A 20667-nucleotide genomic window follows, 5' to 3' on the forward strand; every position below is an offset into this window, starting at 1 on the left:
CACCTCATCCTCCCTTTCTCCCATGAAAACCCTGAGCCCGTCTCCTGTAATCAGGACACTGTTTGGGTTTCTACCTGAATCTGTGCTCCCCGAATTGCAGTTCTTTGATCCCAAATAAATGCTTTGCCTCTTAAACGGGTTTCCGTTTTTGTGGGCTGACAGCCTGTTTCTGAACTTGATATAAATGGAACTGGACCCTCTTCCCTTGACGTTCAGTGAGGACAGGCCCCGACAGTGTTCGGGGCAGTGGTTGATTTCGTCTCTTTGCTCCAGTGTCTGTTGATGCCACTGTGTGTCATCTGTTCACATGGAGGGCTGTTGGGGGAATTTCCACTTGGGGCTCTCATGAGAAATGCTACCATGGATGCTCTTGTGACTGGCTTCCGTACCCATGAGTCTGATTTCTGTGGGTCCTTTTTTTTTTTCACTTTTTAAAAATTGTGGGGGCTGGCCTGGTGGAGCAACTATTTAGTTTGCCCCCTGTGCTTTGGCGGCCCGGGGTTGCCAATTCGGACCCCTGGCGTGGATCTATGCACTGCTTATCAAGCCATGCTGTGGCAGGAGTCCCATATATAAAGTAGAGGAAGATGGGCATGGATGTTAACTCAGGGCCAATCTTCCTCAGCAAAAAAAAAAAAAAAAAAAAAAAAAGATTGTCGGCAGATGTTAGCTCAGGGCTAATCTTCCTCAAAAACAAATTGTGGTAAAATGCACATAACAATGACTGTCTTACCCATTTTCAGTGTACAGTTCAGTGGCATTAAGTACGTTCACATTGTTGTGCACCATTACCACCGTCCATTCCTATAACATTTCCTCTTGTGAAACTGAAACTCATAATCATTAAACACCAGCTCCCCATTACCCCTCCCCTAGCCCCCTCAGTCACCACCCTACTTTGTGATTTTGACTCCCCCAGCACCTCATCTCTTTGGGTCCATTTTTGTCCGTGGCGGTGGGATCTGGGGCCATCCAGTGCACGTGTGCGGCTTCAGCAGGTTTTACAGTTTGCTGGAGGGTTGAACCAGTTCACACTCCCCCCAGCAGAGCACGAGGATTCCCATCGCTCTGCATTCTCACCGGCACCAGGTAGTGTCACGTATGGGTGTTTTATTTTGTTGTTTTTCTTTTTAATCTGGCCGTGGCTATCTCTTTGTAGTTTTCATTTACTTTTCCCTGATGACCGGTGAGGTTGGGCACCTTTTCGAGTGTAAGTTGCCATTCATTTCTCTTCCTCTTTTTGTGAGGTGCCTGTTAGTCTAATGCATGTTCTTTGTGGTGGGTTGTCTCTCTTTTCTCGCTAATTGGCAGGAATTCCTTCCTGAGAGCTTTTCATTACGTTTTGAATTCTTTGGAACTTGGCCTTCGCTGCAGCGTGAATGGAAACTAGCTTAGGCAAGAAATGGGATGCACTGGAAGCATGGGGGTGGTCTCTGGAACCCGAGAGGGGGAACCAGGAAGTGGAAGCCGTCAGAACACAGAGCCCCAGTTCCGTGCTGGCCTCAACGTCATGCTGCTGTGATGTGTAGAGCCGACTGCTGCCCATGAGGGGCCTTCAAGGACCAAGTCCCGTGGTCCTTGTCCAGTTCCGTCGGGGAGGGAGTCAGAGTATCAGTCCAGCACGGTCAGGTGTCCACCTCGGCCACCCACCTGTCTAGGGAGTGGGAGCTGCGTGCTCCAGTGGCAGCTGGGGTCCACCCCATGGGTGATGGAGGGTGTTTCCAGAAAAGCGGTGTAAGCTGGGGAGGACCCCTCCCCCCAGAAAAGGTGGCTACGACACCTTACAGGAGCTCAGTGACCCAGGGTCTTTGCTTGGTCAGACTTAGTCTCCCCACCTAGCTGGGGCTGAGAGCTTTTTTTTAATGTGGTACCAGCTGTGGTAAGGTTTTCACCTGGAGGGAGGCTGGGAAACACACTTTCATCAGGTGCCCTCTCACCCGTGCAACGCTCCTTTGCACAACCAGCTCCTTTTAGCCAGAGGTGTCCTCTAATCTCCAGTGTGCAGATAGATTAAGATTCCAGCCAGTGCTCTTCCCTGAGGCCTCCTGGTTACAGAGGGGGGGTGCCGAGACCCGCAGAGGGTCGGTCACCAGGTCTGAGTGGTGAGCAGAGGCCATTTTGTGCTCATGTGACCTCGGCCTCAGTGAGCAGGGTTGGACGCCCCCTGGGGTCAGTCTCTTCTGTCTCTTCAGCAACAGGCTTGCAGGCTGTGGGCTGCTGGCCTCCCACCTGGCGGCCCGGAGATGCTCTCCTGAGATCTGCGCTCTCCATGGGCTGTGATGTTCTGATCGCGGGTTGGTCAGGCTCAGCTGGGGCTTAGCAGCCGCACGCAATGGATTCAGGAAACTGATAATCAGAAACATCTGTCCCAGTGTAGAAGGAGAGGGATTTTTGGCCGGTGGAATCAGTGAGCTGTTCCCAGCCTGTACAGACACCCTCTCGCCTTTCCCGCTCCTCCTCCACGGGGGTGGGAGTGATGACGGATGGCTGAGCGAAATCCACACCCGGTGTCCCAGGTTGTGTTTCTTAGGAGGAGGCACGCATGGTGTCTCTGTTAAGGTCGTGGTCTACCTGGCAGGGATGTTGTCATTTATAATAAGAGATATATAGGATTTGGTCTTCACCTGTTTCTGGCAGAGAGCTCCTAAAACCCTTGGAATTTCCTAAGTGATGAGTGATAAAAGTGAAGTGGATGTCTTTGATATTCATAATAAAGCCCTTTGAATCACAGCAGAGTTTGTGTTAATGAATGACTTTTGGAAAGTACCTAAGGGTGGAGGCTAGTTGCCAGGGGAGCCAACCATGTGATTAGAGGGTTGAAGCTGTCAGCCCTGCCCCCTGACCTCTCGAGAGGGGCAGGACTGGAGATCCAGATGAGCACCAATGGCCAGCGATTAAACAGTCATGCCTGGTAATGCAGCCTCCATCCAAATCCAAAAGGGTGGCTTTGGAGAGCTTGGGGGTGGTAAACACATCAGACGCTGGGAAAGTGGCTTACCTGGAGAGGGCATGGGAGCTCTCTGGCCCTTCCCACGTGCCTTGCCCTGTGCATCTCCTCCATTGGGCTGTTCCTGAGTCGCATCCCTTTATAATAAACTGGCAATCTAGTAAGGGAACTGTTTTCCTGAGGTCTGCGAGCAGCTCTAGCAAGTTCATTGAACCTGAGGACGGGGTCATGGGAACCTCTGATCTATAGCCAGAAGCACAGATGACAACCTGGACTTAAGATGGGCATCTGAAGTAGAGGGGAGGAGGGCCAGTCCTGTGGCAGTGAGCCCATAACCCGTGGGATCTAACTGTGTCTCCGGGTAGATAGTGTCAGAATTGAGCTAAATTTGTAGGCTGACCACCTGGTCAGTGTCCACTGAGAATTGGAGAAGTGCTTGGTGGTGTTGAAAAAAACACACATTGGCCTGGCCAGTTGAGAATGCGTGCTCTGGCGTCAGCACGGGTTTTCAGTGAGGACACTGCCTCTCACTGCTGTGTGGCCTGAACAGATTACCTGACTGCTCTGTGCCTCAGTATCCTTGACTGTTGAATAGTATTCCCAGTGTCATCCACCTTCCTTCATTTGGCGAATTTTTTTGTTGAGCTCCTACTGTGTGCAGGCCAAGGTGGTGGTCACTGGGGGTATGGGACAGTGAACAAACCTATGACCCTTGGTCTTGGCAGGGGGAGGACAGAGTGTAAACCCACCCACATTCAAGGAAAACCAGTGACCATACCGTCCAGAGAGTCGGGGCAGGAGGATTTGCTATCGGGTGTGCAGATGGCCCTGCAGGGGGGTCCTGGGAGGCCTGACCGCAGAGTCACAGCGGGGAGCAGCCCATTGGGCCAGAGGGAATGGAGGGAGCTCTGGGAAACAGGCCAGGAAGGCATTGCGAGGCAAGGTGGCCTCAGGGAGCAGAATCACTGGTTTGTAGAGTGGTGAGCGGGCACCAGGCCCTTGGGTTGAGGCTTGGCATCTGGAGTGTGAGGAGGGAGCCAGGGTTGCCTAGAACTGTGCTGGAAAGGGCGCCGAGTCAGGCCCTTGGACTCCACGCGACAGACAGGTCTCGGGCTTCATGGGGCTCCTGGGGATGCAGTCACCCCCTCCCCAAGACGCAAGCCCTGCTCCCCAGGTCGGAGAGAGATGAGGGTCACCTGCGTAAGTCCATACGTGGTCCCCATGCTGGGGGTGCAGAGGGAAGGCCTTTCTGAGCGATGCACGGGTGAGCCAAGGACAGTCAAGGTATGTAGCTCGTGGGCAGAGACCTGGAGGCTGGAAGCACAGGTGTGCCTCCGCGGGTGGGGAAGGAAGCCTGGTGCTGCAGAGAATCGCCGTGGGAGGTGAGAGGGTCTCCAGGGCCAGGAGTCAGGCGCTGATGGGGGGCACTGAAGGGGTTAAGGGGTCGAGTTTGGATGTTCCATTTTCATTTTAAGCGGCTCCCTCCAGGACTGTGAAGAGGTCCCTCAGGGCCACCTGGAGCAGCAGCCTGGTCTGAGGAGCTGCCCCCCAAGCAAGGCAGCTCCACCTCTGATGATGTCTCTTCGTTCAGCTCTTGGGTGAGACCAGGAGCCGGTGGAGCCATGAAGCTGCCCTGTGGCCGTGGCAGTTGTGGTGGCTGTCCCCACAGTGATGCTGGGTGGCACCCGGCCTGCCCAGCTTCTTTCTGTTGTGGGTGTCCCAGAGGCTAGTGGGTTTGGGTGCAAATGCTTCTCAAGGGTCCAGACCTGGGACCTCACACCCAAGGGGTCTGTGTAGTCCATTTGGGCTTGTATAACAGACCACCACAGACTGGATGGCTTGTAGACAGCAGGAGTTTATTTCTCACAGTCCTGGGGGCTGGGAAGTCCAAGGTCAGGGTGCCAGCACATTGGGTGTCTGGTGAGCGCCGGCTTGCTGATTCATAGATGGACCTTTTCACTGTGTTCTCACCTGGTGGGAGGGGTCTGGGGCTCTGTGGCTCTCTTATCGGAGCACTAGTGCCACTCATTAGAGCTCTGTCCTCATGACCTAATCACCTCCCACAGGCCCCACCTCCACTTGCCATCACACTGTGGGTGAGGTTTCAACCTGTGAATTTGGGGGACACAGACTCTGGTCTCTTGATAAACATGGGGTTTAAAAACTCTTGAGTGTGTAGAGGGATTCAAACAGAGCAGACATTTCGGGGGAGAGTGTGGAGGTCCCTGTGTTTCTCTTCCCACCTGTCTCCCCATCTCCTCGGGAGAGTCCCAGTGCATTAGGTATGGCTCCTGGGAGACCCTCTGTTCCATGGATCCGTCTGACCCGCGCTTTGCCGTTTTACTCGGACCCCCTGGAGTCTCGGCGTGTCCTGGGGCCTTGCTCCTTCGCAGGGCTAGTTCATTTCAGTAGTTCGGAACGTTGCCGTTTCTGGACTGTAAGTGATGCTCAGCGCACACGTGTACTTCCAGGTATTTGGAGGTGGAACACACAAAACAGGAGGGAACCCCAAGTCTGCTCGGCTCACTCTGGCCATGAGGGCGCCCCCACCCTCCCCGCCGTCACTGAGACAGCCTCTCGCCAGTGGTCTTGGGCCCTCGATTTTCCTCAGCTGTGGAAGATGGTGAACGCCTGTGTCCTTCCACTCCTGGCTTGTAAAGGAAAACGGGGCCGTGTGTGGGAATGTGGGGAGGCCCCAGGAAGAGCGCTCTCGGTCTTGGTTTCAGTGACCGTCCACCCATTTATTGTCCAGGTCGCCTGGATGCCCGTAAGAGCAGAGAGGACGTGAACCACCTGGGCTTGAGTGCCCCTGGACGGGCGACGGGGGAGAGGGTGGGCATGACTTTGTTGTAGCCGGAGTGTTTGAACATGGCCCCTCTGAGGCCTGAGGCCTGAGGCCGTGCGGTCCTGGACTGTGTTGGGGCTTCTAGGCTGAAATAGGGACCTCGAGTCCTCTGGCCCTCCAGAAGGATCTTCTGACTCGGAACGCCTTCGCATGCGGGTCATTGTGTGTGAACAGCCACCCTTTGTGACCAGTGATGACACCACTGACCGCCCTGCCCTGTGCTGCCTGCGGGAGGGGAGGCGCCCAGTGTGCGGTTGAGACACACGGTGGGCTCCACCATCGCCAGCTGGGTGACCCCTGAGCTCAGTTTCCTACGTGGAGAGTGTGGGGGCAGGATCTGTCCCCCCTTGATGGGCTCCATGGGGAAACCAGGCCAGGGCACCCACGGGAGGCGGGGGAGGAAGAGCGGGGGGGTTGGAGGGTTGGTTTCGGTTCTCTTTTCATCTTCCTGTCTTCCTTTTTACTTTTCCCCCTCAGTCGCCTTTTCTTTCTCTCTTCCCTCCCTTTTCATACCTCTGCCTGCTCTTCTTGGTCCTAAAGTGTGCACGCACACACAGATGCACACATGTATACACAACACATACATATGCCATACACATGTACACACGTTTGTGTGTGCACACACACAGACACACCTGTATACACATGCACACTCGTGTGTACACATGCACATATCTGCATACACGTACGTGCATGTGCACACATGCACACCTGTATACACACATATGCATACATGCACATATGCACAATACACCTCTACACATGCACACACACCTGGGAGCCGCTGCCAGTTCCCTCTCATGCGCACATTCCTGCTTTCAAAGTTCCTTTTTAAAAAGGTGAGCATTTAGAGGGCTGGCCCCATGGCCGAGTGGTTAAGTTCGCGTGTTCCGCTTCGGCGGCCCAGGGTTTCGCCAGTTCGGATCTTGGGCGTCGACGTGGCACTGCTCGTCAGGTCATGTTGAGGTGGCATCCCACATGCCACAACTAGAAGGACCCACAACTGAAACACACAACTGTGTACTGGGGGATTTGGGGAAAAGAAGAAGAAGAAGAAGAAAGGATTGGCAACAGATGTTAGCTCAGGGCCAATATTTTAAAAAAAAAGTGGGCATTTAAAAACCACGTAGGAAAGTGCAGAGAGTGATTTAGCCACTGCCCTTCCTTCAGAGTCCACGGTTCACTTGGTTCATATTGTTGTGTCTTCAGACGGCACCTCCCCCACACGTCGCCTCCCGCCGGGTCTGGCCCTGCGCTTCCCTCCCATGCTTGTCCCGTCGGCCCGGGGCTGCCTTGCGCTCTGTCTTCACAGTCATGTGTCTGTTCCGTGGTGCTGTGCAGAGACCTCGCTCAGACTTTTCCCTGGGGTGTGGGCCCAGCTTGTGCGTGCCACCGTCTGTTTGTCCACGTCCTTATCGAGGAACGTGGGAGGCGGTCCAGCTTCTTAGCTTGAAGGGCTTTAGTGATCACCGTACTGTCTGTCTCTGCAGCCAAACTGTGTACATAAACTGAAATAGGATTGTAAAAGGGAGAACTTGCCTTTGAGTTTGAGTGGCCGTCACATATACCCACTTGGTCAAAACAGCACCAATATTACAGTTTTTATAAATAACAATCATAAATACTAAAAAACAGTGAACGTGTATCTCTTAAGTAGATGGGCTGCTTTTTTCCACTAGTTAGTTCACGTGGTCACAGCTGCATGTACCCTGTTGCTGGAATGAGACAGGTCAGCGTCAATTCTAGTTCTCTTTTTCGTTTTAAGTTGAGAATGCCTGTTCATAAGTAAGCAGATGGGAATTAACAGGGGTCTGATACAGCAGTAGCATCTAGTTCCAAGTTATTTGCCAAAAAAAGATAAAGATCACATAAAGATCTAAGACCAAAAAAATATTGTTGCTGGTTTACCAGGTGAGAACTTAAGTTCCTCCAGTTTGTAGTAACAGCTTTATTGAGATATAATGCACGTACTGTGACGTTCACCCTTTTCAAGCATACGATTCAGTGGTTTTCCAGAACACAGTTCTAGTAGTACGGTAATACAACCACTGCTGCAGCACACATCCTTGTCCCATGTCTCCAATCTTTTTAGAATAATTTTTTTGTTTTAAAATAATACACATTAAAAATAAGTGAAATAATATGTGTTAATTATAGAAAGCATGCAAAATACAGTCAAAGCCAAAAAAAGTAATGCTCATCCATTGCCTCTTAATCCACAGGTTTTGGTTTGTAGCATTTATGCCTCTGAGGTTATTAAAGCTTAAAACTGCACTGAGACATGGTGGCCTCCTGTGCACATACAGCGTCAGGTTGTGAAGAGTGCTGTGGGAGAGAAAAAGCAGAGAAGGGGAGTGGGCAAGCAGGCTGGAAGGTGGAGGTTGCAAATTTAAAAAGGAATGATCAGAAACGGCCTTGCTGAGAAGGAAACATGAGGTGAAGGATCAAGGTAGAGTTCTGGGGGAAGATCTTCCCAAGCGTTGGAAACAGCAAGTGCAAAGGCCCTGGGGTATGAATGGGATGGACAGGGTCTGCATTGAATAGGGCCTTGCCATGAGGAGGAGTTTGGGACTTATTCTAGCATGATTAGGAAGCCATCAGAAGTTTGTGAGCAATGGGATGTGGGAAACAGACTTTGGGACTAGGTGAGAGTGGGGAGACTGGTAGAGCAGTAATCCAGACCGGAGATGCTGGTGGCTTTGACCAGGGTGGTGGCCATGGAAACATGTTAGAGAAGGAGGAGAGAAGGAGTCACCCAGACTGGATTTCGGAAGCCCATTGTATTAATCATCTCTTGTTGAGTAATTAAGAATTTAGCTGTTTATAACAATAAATCCTATTACCTCACAGTTTCTGAGAGTCAGGAATTTGGGAGTGGCTTAGCTTAATAGCTTTGGCTCAGAGTCTCCCAAATTCCTTGAGGTTGCAGCTAGGCTGTCAGCTGGGCTGCAGGATCTGGCCGCCAGGGGGCTCCCTCCCAGGGTGGGAGGCCTCAGTTCCTTGCCCCATGGACCTCTCTGGAGGGCTGGTTGAGTGTCCTCACAATGTGGCCGCCGGCCTTCCCCAGAGCCTTGGAAGTCCTGCTCCATCATTTCCACAGTCTCTTACTGGTTACACGGGTCAGCCCTCCTCGGTGTGGGAAGAGTCTGCCCAGAGATTGATACCTGGAGGTGAGCACTGTGGGCTACCTTGGAGGAGAGCTCCCTCCCCCATTTCTGCCTGTGGAGAAGAGGGCTGGAGAATTGTTGGGTAGAAAGTGGTTGGGCCTGGAAGGTCCTCCAGGAGGAGGTTGGAGCAGGAGGCTCCGCGCCAGGGACCCTTCTCCTGCCTGGAAGGCCTTGGGACGGCCTGGTCCCCATGCCCGATTCTCTCCTGAGCTTTCCTGAGCCTTCCCTCCAGACTGGTTACGGCCTCCGTCCTCCCGGGCGGGTCAGAGATGAATGAAATGATACCGCAGATCCAGAATTTCAACTGCAGTCAGTGCTGACATGAGAAGGTACTCGGGGCTCGGATTTGGGTGGGGGAGCTGACTGGGTCTGGGGGTCAGGGAAGGTGTATTCGTCTGCTAGGGCTGTCGAGACAAAGCACAGTTGTCCCTCCGTGTCCATGGCGGATTGGTTCCAGGACCCCCCACGGCTGCTCAGTCCCTTACTAGAAAGGCAGAGTATTTGCATATAACCCATGCGCATCCTCCCGGATCCTTTGTCATCTCTGGATGACTTACAGTACCTAACACAACGTGAAGGCTATGTGAATAGTTGTTATACTGTATTGTTTAGGGAATAATGACAAGAGAAAAAAGGCTGTGCATGTTCAGTGTGGATGCAACCAGTGTGGCCTTTCTGTGCGAGGGTGGTCGGACCCACGAGGGTGGTCGGACCCACAGGTGTGGAGTCACGGATGTGGAGGGCCAACGGTACCACAGACCAGGTGGCTTAAAACACCAAGTTCAGACTCTGCTAGTAATGGAGGCCGGAAGGCCGAAGTCAAGGTATGGACAGGGCCGTGCTCCCTCCGAAGGCTGAGGGTGGCGTCCTCCTGCCTCTTCTGGCCTCTGCGGCTCCAGGCGTGCCTCGCCTCATAGCTGCGTCACCCCAGTCTCTGCCTCCATCGTCACATTGCCTTCCTCCCTCTGCGTGTGCCTCTGAGCCCAGAGCTCCCTCTCCTTTCTCTCATGGAGACACTGGTCACTGGGTTTAGGGTCCCTTAGGTCACTCTGACCTCCTCTTATCTTGATTACATCTGCAAAGACCCTGTTCCCAGACAAGGCCACACACACAGGTGCGGGGGGTGAGGACTGGGACGAGTCTGTGTGGGGGACACAGCTCCCCCGCTGTGGAGGCAGTTGTGTTAGCCTGGAGGGCTGGATGGGTCCGTGAGCGGGGAGGTGGGTCTGGGGGAGGGCAGAGTGTGGGGGCTGAGGCTGCGGCGGGAGCGTTCTCGAGCCTTCTCTGGGTGGAGCATTTCTCGGGGCTGACTGGGAGATGCCCCCATGGGGCTGTGTTAGCTCATCTACAACTGCCTTCCTTTTCTACACAGGAAACTACTTTGCCTCGCACTTTTTCATGGGAGGTGAGAAGTTCGACACCCCCCACCCCGAAGGTTACCTGTTCGGAGAGAACATGGATCTGAACTTCCTGGGCAACCGCCCGGTCCAGGTGGGTCTCAGGGCTGAGCAGGTGGGCGGTGCAGGCGAGGCCCCTGCCCTCAGCCATCTGTGTCTCAGTTGTGAGGACGAGCAGGCACCAAGTCACCCCAAACGGGGCAGAGCTGCCGGACAGACCCGTACATGTGACATGGACTGGGGTGTGTCCTGGCACTGCCCCTCCAGAGGCCAGACAGCCAAGAGAGGGTCACTGGGAGCAAGGCAGCTGCTACTGAATCTGGTGGATCCAGGCTGTCGGGCTCCGGAGGGTTATACATCTGATCCTGGGCCTCTTGGGTGACTGTCCTTAAAAAGAAGAAAGAGCACTCATGTTCCACAGATCAGTGGGCGAAAAATGTGATCCAGAGGAGAGGTGCACATGGCCAGGGATGTTATCAAAAGTTCGCCTTCACCAGTCACCGGAGGAGTGTCTGCTGTCATTCAGCACACGATTGGCACCTGCTGTGTGCCTGGGACTCTTCCAGGGGCAGGGGACAGAGGACAGATCCTGCCCTGTTCCCTGGCGGGGTGCAGACAATAGAGAGCATTTGATGAATGGGGACTAAAAAGAGGGGAACGAGTGAGGGCCTGTGCAGGGGACACTGAGTGAGGATTGGGTTTTATACTTTGAAGTGATGGTCCCCAGCCTGGGTAAGGGGTCAGGTGGGAGGCTGTCTCTCTCAGGAGGCACTGGACTCCGTCCCCTAAGGCTGCTGAGTCCTGGTGGGTCCTGGAGCCTGGCGGGGTGGGGGGTCCTCTGGACCAGGGGGCTCTAGGCTGTTTTAGCCACGGAGCAGCTGGTTGACACAAATCTTGATCCTTTAATGGACGGAAGGCGAGGGGCTGGGGCCTAGAGTGCGCTCTCCCCCATGGAGCTTCCACATCGAGCTGAGCCTGCACTACCCTGCCAGGTCCATGAGAGCCAGAACACAACGTCACCTCCGACCCAGGGTCTGGCTCACACAGGCCTCCCAGAACTCTTTCTCTCTCTTTAACTTTTACCTCAAAACCATTGTAGATTCACCTGCAGTTGTAAGAAAAGATGTGGAGAGATCTCGCCCCGCCTGCCCTTCACCCCGTTTCCCCAGTGACCGCGTCCTGTAGAACTGCTGTGCTGTCACAGGCAGGAGGCTGACACTGATGCCCCCACGTTTTCCTGAGGCCGCCAGTTTACGGCGCTCATCTGTGCACGCGTGTCCCTTCCAGACCCTTTCTGGGCCATCATCCTTGTGTGGAAAGCCCACCTTGTTCAGGGCAGCAGTGGGGTGTCAGGTCCCACCTCCAGGAACACGGCCTGAGAGCCCCAGCTGCTGCCCCCGGCTCCCTTGGGCCAGGTTGTGCTCACCGGGGGTCCTTCCTGGAGTTGGGGGCCCTGGCCACGTGGCCAGGTCCTTCTGGTGATTCTGGTCCCGGCTGCCCCGTCTGGACGTGTTGGCTGTGCTTTCCCTTGTGTGGATGCGGATAATGCCGTCCAGCGGTTGGCGTGAGGGCCCCAAGGACGGGTGTGTTGTGACACTTGCTCCCGTTACTCCTGTCTTCCGTCCCCTGCCGCGCCCTGGAGTCACCTGGCGTTGCTTTGGGTTTTTCCCTCCTAGTTTCCGTATGTCACCCCCGCCCCCCACGAGCCAGTGAAGACGCTGAGGAGCCTGGTGAACATCCGGAAAGACTCGCTGCGGCTCGTGAGGTACCTGTGACCCCTCGGGGGGTGCTGTGGCCCACATGGGTCCCCCAGCACCTGGGGCCTCTGCTCCCTCGGGGGTGGCATCAGAAGGCCGTGGGCAGGGCTCACCCAGGGTTGCCTCTGGGCTGAGGGTGGAAAGTGTGGGGGCCAGCAGGGCTCCATGTGGACCCTGAGCTTCTAGACCAGGGTTCTCAGCCGGGCCCTGTGCCCCGGGGACCCCGGGCTGTGTCTGGAGGCATTTTTGGTGGTCACAGCTGTGGGGGTAGGTGCTACTGACATCTGGTAGGCAGAGACCAGGGATGCTGCTCAGCACCCTGCAGTGCACGGGGTGGCCCCCACGGCCCAGATGATCCAGCCCTGAACGTGAGGGCGAAAAACTGCTTTAATCCTGTGAGACCTGGGGTGCTGGGGCCGGCTCCCCTTCTGTGGGCTGAGGCAGGAGGACGGCACCCTGTATTGCTGAGCCTTATTCTCCAAATGGAAAGTGGCCTCCGCGTTTCTAGAAAGATGAGACGTGGCCAGGCAGCCGACTCCGGGGGCCCCTCAGAGTGGTATACACTGTGTGGGGTGGTGTGTACTGTGGGGTGGGGATGCTCTTGCAGGTCTGGCCCCTGACCTGCCGCCTGTCCCTCTGTCTCCCTGGCAGGTACAAAGATGGTGCCGACAGCCCCACTGAGGATGGCGAGAAGCCCCGCGTCCTCTACAGCCTGGAGTTCACCTTTGATGCTGACGCCCGGGTGGCCATCACCATCTACTGTCAGGCGGTGGAGGAGTTCCTGAACGGGACAGCTACGTGAGTTCCTGTGGTGCCTGGCGGGCCAGGGTGTCGGGGCTGGTCCCAGCAGCTCTGCTTCTTGTGTGTATTAGATATCTGAGCTTTTGGAGGTTTTATTTGAAGTAAGAGGCCTGCTCGCCCAAAAAGTTTGAAATCTACAACTTCACGACCCTGACAGGGCTGCCTCCAGTCTGCAAGGCCAGACGCGGACGGGATGGGATGGGCAGAAACGTGCCTGCTTCTGTCCTGTCAGAGAAAACCCGTTGGAGGCCAGGTCTGATGTGGGGATGGAGCGGGGGTTGAACTCAGGCTTCAAGTCTGTCCATACACGAGCAGCCCCACGAGCAGCCCCCTCCCCCAGGGCCTGTCTCTCAGGCCAGACGCGCCCAGGCCCTCAAGACTGTCCTTTGTCCTGGAGACCAAGAGAGGCCCCAGGGACAGCAGGTGTGGACCCGGGCAGAGGGTGGTGTGTTGGATTCCTGAATGGGGACCGGCCCGAGTTTATCAGAGTTGGATGCACTCTTTGACCCAGCTGTTCCTTTTCTGGGAATTGATCTGGGGGATGTGCTCGCCTGGGTGTCTACCGTGTGCAGAAGAGGGTCCAGGAAGCACTGTTGGGAATAGCAAGGTGTTGGAGACCACCTGGTGTCCTCCAGTGGGGACCTGATGCGTCAGCTGGGGTGAAACCACAGTGGGGCCCATGCGGTGCTCAGAGAGCATGACCCCTCTGTGTGGATGATTCTGGGACAGCTCCAGGGCACACAGGTAGTGAAGGAGCAGAGTGAGTAGCGGTGGGCTGCTGTTTGAGAATTAAAGACAACACAGCCTGCACACGGGCGTGAATGTACCTTGACTCCCCAGGAGTGACATGTGGGTGCGAATGGGCAGAGAAACAGGTGGCTGGAACAAACACGGGGCGCTTTGAACTGGGTACTTTTTTGAACCGTGTTTGTTCAAAAACAGTCAGCAAACCGTAAAAACCAAATGGAAAGGTGCAGCCGCATCTGGAAAGGTAGCAGAGTTGTCTGGCAGGTGTGGGCTTGGGTAGACTCATAACCAGGCCCTACCTGGGCAGAGCTGGTAGCGAGTAGAATGAGGCTACGTTCCACGTAGGCTGGCTTCCTGCCCCACCAGAGAAGGGCTAGGACCTGCAAGTCAGGTTTCTCCTAGGTCCCCAAAGACCAAGGGCTGCTGGCCAGTGAGGATGGCCCCCAGGACGGGCCGCAGCAGAGCGCTGGCGCGGGGCAGAGGCTCACGTCTTTTCTCCTGGCCGCCCCTTCAGGTACAGCCCCAAGAGCCCTGCGCTGCAGTCCGAGACCGTTCACTACAAGAGAGGGGTGAGCCAGCAGTTCTCCTTGCCCTCCTTCAAGATTGACTTCTCGGAGTGGAAGGACGATGAGGTAACCTCCTGGCTGGGCACCCCTCTCCCTGGCCCCTTGCCTCAATTTCCTCCCCTTTGTGGAGGTGGCAAGCACCATGGGGCTGGTTCGCTCAGATTCCTTGCATGGTTGATAAACATCAAGAGTGGCTGCTGACCAAGGTGTGTGCTCAGTTGGGTGTGTGCTGGACCGTGGAGTGTGGTGCGGTTCATGTGTCGGCTGGACTGGAGACCGAACCCCGAGGGAGCAACTGCAGTTAGAGGCTCCGGTACTGGGCTTTGGTGCGGTTGTCGGGGCCACAGGACTGCAGCATGGCAGGATCCCTTCCACCTGGTGTCCCACAGCTGGGGACGGTCATTTACATGACACGAAGGGTATTCATTGCAGCTCTGTCTAATCGTAGAAATTGGAGGCAACCTGCATGTTCATCACGAGGGGATTGCTTAGCTCCCCGATGTTATGGGAACCACTTATATATATACGATATGGGCACCATAGTTCACTTCTCTTGTGGGATGCCATGCAGCCCTAAAGCAGATGCAAGAGACCCGTGGGTACCATACATACCGATGTGGAAGGCCCCTTCTGGCTCAGAGAAGAGTAAATGCAGACAGATACAGGATAATCTTGTGTGTGTGACAACCACAAAAATGCACAGACCCATTTCTGCAGGGATGTGTCTGTGTATATAATCCTGGAGGGAAACCGGAGAAGATCCACATCAAACCGAAGACAGTGGTTACTTCTGCCGAGGGTCTTGGTATAGGGAAGAGAGGTGAATAGCACACAGACTACACACAGACAGTGTGAGTGTTGATGCTGTATACGTTTCTGGTTATTTTTTCCTTTTTTTTTTTTTTTTTTTTTTTTTTTTTACCAGTTAATGTATAATGTACATACCATAAAACTCACACGTTTTAAATGTTTGGCGATTTTTAGTAAATCTACCATCACAACCATCACCACAATCCAGTTTTAGAACATTTCTGTCTTCCCAGTGGGATCCCTTGTGTCCATTTACAGTTAGTCCTTTTTCATACTCCCCACCCCTGGTAACCACTCATCTGCCTTCTGTCTCTATGGATTTGCCTGTTCTGGATGTTTCGTATAGATAGAATCATGTAACATGTAGCGTTTTGTGTCTGGCTTCTTTCACTGAGCTGAGTTCTCTAGCTTTTTAATAGAAGGTAGCCTGTATTATGTTACTAAAATACGTAAAAGGGGAGGGAATGGAGGTAGCAATGCATGGTGTGGTATAGGAATTGGCCAGGAAGGTTCTGGATTACTGGGTATGTCAGACAGTTCGATCTTGGCTGTGTATGCTTGCTAGTCAGGGTGCTTTGATGGCCAGCGACAGAAGCTGCCTCTGCATCACTTACGTGAGAAAGATGGATCTTCTGAAAGAAGGATGGGGCGGTGGAAGCCAAAGGAAGAGCTGAACAGCTGGTCCCTGGGGACTCCCCAGCCCCATCCCATCAGCTGGTTCCGTCTCTCTATGTACATACTCTCAGTTGGGATACCCAGCAGGTGCATCTGGTCCTGCCCACCCTCCTTTGGATGGGGGAAGGTGGCTGCCAAGAAGAGAGTGGGGCTGGGAGGGGCAGAAAGGGGCTGGACTGACACGCGGGTGCTTCCACCCCTGGTGACTTGTCGGCGGGCTGGGCTGAGGCTGCGCCTCTGGTGACCTCTGTCAGAGTCCACTCCCTCGGAATTTTGGCCCCGAAACAGATCCCCTGTGTGTTTGCAGATGTGCTGAGTTGGGCCAACAATTTGGGTTCTAGACGCCCAGTGAGGTCAGTTGTTCTGGGGGTACACCTGGCTGGTGGGCCAGTCTTGAGTACCACATCAAAGCACCCCCTTTCCTCCCTGAGAGCATCAGGGAGCCCGCATCCCCGACTTGTGGGTGTGTGGCATGGTGGGCGCGGCGGGCAGGTGCATCAGGCCTGTCCAGTGTTGAGTTATCTAGCGCCCCGTCCTGGTCTTTGCCTTCTCTGTCACCTCAGCTGATCTGTCCTTCTTGAAATCAACTCTTTTTCTTATATATGTATTTTTATTGCAATAGAATATGCAAACCTAGAATTTACCATCACGAGGTCCATTCATAATGTGGTGCACCACTCTGCAGTTCCAGAACATTTTTATCACCCCAGAAGGAAAGCCTGCACCCATTAAGCAGCCACTCCCATTCCCCCTCTGTTACGTGTATTTTTAGATGGAAACTACATCAGTCCTTACTGTAGCTGGGAACCTGCTAAGCCTTGACATAAATAGGAGGTTCTGGAAGTTAAACTGTACGGAGAACAAAATGGTGTTATTATGTCTTACATCCTGACATGATGACATTGCCTGCTGAAGACGTTGAAGCGGGTATTGGCTGGTGTTAGAGGTGTGACAGACCCTCTGGCACCAAACTCAGATTCCTCCTTCGTCCCAGGGTTCTCAGCCTCGGTGCTGTGGACGTTTGGGGCCCGGGGCATTCTCTGTGGTGGGCTGTCCTGTGCTCTGTGGAATGTTGAGCAGCGTCTCTGGCCTCCACCTGCCAGGTGTCAGGAATGCTCTTGCCGCACTTTTGACAACCGAAGATGTCTCCGGACATGGCCAGGTGTCCCCTCAGCCACAAGCATCATGCTTTCGGAGGCTTGGCCATCCTTTTTTTAGCCATTTTCCCCAGATTTGCCTATTTAAAGATTACAGCAGTAATATATGCTTATTGTAAAATTTGCAAATTATACAGAATTTGTAAAGCGGAATGTCCCACCCCCTACCCCGCTAGTTGAGTCTTTCTCCAGGGGTGACCACTTCTGACCATTTGGGGCATGTATTCCAGACTTTTTTCATGTATGCGTTAGTTTGTTTTTTGTAAAAATGCAGCCATATTGTTACTATTCTGTAGCTTGTTTTTCTAAATAGCTTACTGAGATAGAATTCACATACTAAACAATTCAACCTTCTAAGGTGTACAATTTGGTAGTATTTACTGTATTCACAGAGTTGTGCAACCATCACCACTATCTAATTACAGAACATTTTCATCACCCTGAAGAGGATCTCTGTACCCATTAGCAGTCTCTCCCATTGCCCCTGCCCCCGCCCCCAGCCCCTGGCACCCACTCATCGACTTTCTGTCTCCATGGATTTGCCTGTGTGGACAATTCATATAAACAGAATCCTGCAGTATGTGGCCTTTTGTGACTGCTTTCCTCCACTGAGCATCCTGTCTTCAAGGTTCATCCACGTTGTAGCACGTGTCAGTGCTGCATTCCTGTTTATGGCTGAAGAATATTCTGCTGTGTGGATGGACCACGTCTTGTTTATCCATTCATTAGTTGATGGACATTTGGGGTGTTTCCACCTTTTGGCTAATGTGAATAATGCTGCTGTGAATGTGTACAAGTTTTTGTATGGTTTATGTTTTCATTTCTTTTGGCTGCAGTTTGGTTTTTAAATTAATTTTATTTTTTAAGACTTTTTTTAGAGTAGTTTTAGGCTCACAGCAACATTAAGAGGAAGGTCTGGAGATCTCCCGTGTGCCCCCTGCCCTGCATGTCCACAACTGTATTCAGGACTGGATCGTGTTGTGCACGTGTTTCCTGGTCAGCGCGTGCAGGTCCCCTCGTGGTGGGAGTGGTTTGCTGGTTTTCCCTACCAGCTCCCTCACAGGCTTCCATTTTTTTTCCAAGACCACATCCCCCTCCTCCGTCTTTTGCCTTTTCCCTATTTCCCAATGTCTGTCTGGCAGGGGCTTGCAAAGACCCTTGTTGGGCGGGCTCCTTTATCATGGGAGAGCCTGACGGTGCCACGTGTGGGGCTCCCACCGAAGCCATGTCGGGGAGGAGCAAGGTGGGAGCCGAGGGGCCTGCCAGTGACTCGTGCTGGCGTCAGCTGCCTGGTTCTCTCCTGACCTGGGCGGCCCTTTTCCCTAAGAAAGCCCCTCTTCCTGCATTAAAGATCAGCATCTCCCTCGGACTCTGGGGCGGGTGGCAGTCTCTGTGCTCTCCCCACGGGCTTCACTCTCGTTCGTGACTTGTGTGCCAAGCTCTGCGGAGCAGGAGTTTTGGGGGAGATGGTCCTTGCTCCTGGGTCCTCACGCTCTGTGGGCCTCTGGGGAGCCTCGCCCTCCCATGTGATGCCACCAGGATGGGGTGCCAGCTACAGATGCACAGGAGCTCCATGTGTGGAGGCTCGTTGTGGCAGGCATCCGAGGGTGGCACAGCGTCCTGGCCCCCGTGCCTGGTGAGAGTCGGGGTCATGGTGCCCCCATCATCCCCATCCCTGTGCCCTGGCCCAGCCCTGGCTAGTGTGAGTCAGAGCTTGCGAGCCAGGTGAGTGCCATGTGTGGCGGGCTGCCCTGGGCTCTGCCGACAACACGCCATCTCTGAGCTGCGCTAGCGGCGGCACCTGGTGGGCTGCTGCGGCAGAGCCTTCCAAGCAGTGTCTGTGTCTGGACTTCTTTGGTTGCAAGTGACAGAAACACACCTCAGTCTGGCTGAGGAAAAGAAAACTAGGAATTTATTGGCATAGATTTGGAAAAAGCTGGATGGCTTGCGGTTTCCTCCAGGGGCCTGTGTCATCAGGACAGGGTCTGCTCCCTTGAGCCAGCCTCGCTCTCGGGCTGGCGCTCTGCAGACCAGCAGAGTGACACTGTCCCGACCTGGTCCCAGAGTACTCAGATGCACCGTCCTAGGCCATGTGCCTTCCCTCTGTCGCTCCCAATTGAAGCAGGCACAACCCATCCTCTGGCCAGACCACACAGGCCCAGGGTAGGAGAGAGGTCGTTTGCGGATTTCCCCAAGGACATCTGTGTGTGGGGTGCTCACTTAGCACAGGCTGTCCATTATGAGCCCCGTCTGCCTGGGGACAGGAGGAGAGAAGAGCCCGGGTCACCGCCTGCTGGTGCCACCACCACACACACCTCCCCAGACTGGTGGCTGTTATTCCAGCGCCAGTGAAACACGACTGTCAGCTGGTGCTGAGGCAGCATTAACGTGGGAGGGAGAAAGAAGATGCAAATCAGCTGCAGCCTCTCAGCACCGAGCCGCCCATGTCAGCGCCCGGGTTGATGCTTCAGCCCCCGGCCGGAAGCATAGGGGCGGCGTGGGCGCGCTGCACGAGCTCTGCTCCCATCCGCTCTGTCACCTGAACTCCCCCTCCTGGGCTTAATCACAGTCTTCGGAAGGGCAGCTCCTGCACGTCACTCCCAGCGTCATCTGCGTCACCAGGGTGACTTTGGGATGGTCGTAGGCAGGATCACTCCCTGGGCCCTGCGTCAGGGTGGAGAGGGCAGAAACAGGCTTGCAGAGGGGCCCCCAGATGGCTGTGGGTGGCATGTAACTCCTGTTTCAGGTGGTCACCTCTGCCGCTCCAGGGGTCACGTCAGAGCAGAGCAGGAGCATGGAAAGGGTATCCCGCACTCTTGGAGGTCCAGATTCCCCTCTGAGGCCACAGGGAGTGTGAGGCCTGGCTGGGTCCTGGGCAGGCCTGGACACATCTCCCATGTCCCTGCGTGCAGATGGTGTGTCCCCAGTGAGTCCTGTGTTCCCTGGAGTCCCTGCCCAGCATTGTCTTGTGAGGCCCTCCTCAGCGCCCGCCGCTTGAACATGCAGAGCTTCAAGTGGCTGTTGGTCATGCGTGCTCTCTTGGGCACCACGCTCAGAGCCTTTGCATCAGGCATAGCTTTTATCCCTTTTTTACAAATGGGGAAACTGAGGCTCGGGTCATGGAGCCAGACTCGAACCCGGCAGTCCTGAGTCTGACCCTGTCCTAGTACCTGGCCCCCTGTGGGCTCTTGTCCTATCTCCCACTGACAGCCTGGGACCCACATGTGCCTTCCAGGCCCCCCCGATGCAGCCCCCGCTGCGAGTGTCCTCAGCTGGTTGCTTCTGTCCCGTGGGCTCTATGTGACCTGACTGCAGGCCCCCACTGGTGAGTGCATGTGGAGACTGCGCCCGAGTGGACATGTCGGGGGAGAGTGGCCTTCAGCTGGAGCACGGCAGGGAGCCACGGAGGGGTTTAAGCTGGAGGAAAATGAAAGGTGAAAGGAATTTCTCTGAGTCCAGCTGTGCCACGTGGTCCCCTTCACTTTCCTCCTATCCCTGGTTGGGGCCACTCTGGGCACCTTTGTCACAAGGTTAGTCACAGTTACCCTGGGACCCAGCACTTCCGTGCCTTGGTGTCTACTCAGGAGGACTAAAAACGGGTCCAGACAGCTGCTTGTCCAGCTGTGTTCATGGCAGCATCCGTCGCAACAGCCAAAGAGGGGAACAGCCCAGTGTCCACTGACAGGTGAATGATAAACAGTGTGGTCTGGCCATACAGTGGAATATTATTTGGCTGTGAAAAGGAATGAAGCACTGACATGTGCTACAAAGTAGGTCAACTTCGAAAACAGGATGCTG

General features: G+C 54.5%; 1 protein-coding gene across 7 annotated transcripts in view; it reads left to right on the forward strand.

The window, feature by feature from the left end:
- The window catches only part of MGRN1 (mahogunin ring finger 1), a 48457-nt gene that overhangs the window by 6975 nt on the left and 20815 nt on the right, over positions 1-20667 (forward strand). For all 7 annotated transcript variants that reach the window (XM_046666186.1, XM_046666184.1, XM_046666185.1 and 4 more), the window contains exons 2-5: positions 10332-10450; positions 12033-12121; positions 12765-12911; positions 14176-14293. In XM_046666186.1, the coding sequence (XP_046522142.1) occupies positions 10332-10450; positions 12033-12121; positions 12765-12911; positions 14176-14293 (473 nt within the window). The remainder of the gene's footprint in view (positions 1-10331; positions 10451-12032; positions 12122-12764; positions 12912-14175; positions 14294-20667) is intronic.

Source organism: Equus quagga, chromosome 7 (assembly GCF_021613505.1).
Source record: "Equus quagga isolate Etosha38 chromosome 7, UCLA_HA_Equagga_1.0, whole genome shotgun sequence".
NCBI classification, from domain to species: domain Eukaryota; kingdom Metazoa; phylum Chordata; class Mammalia; order Perissodactyla; family Equidae; genus Equus; species Equus quagga.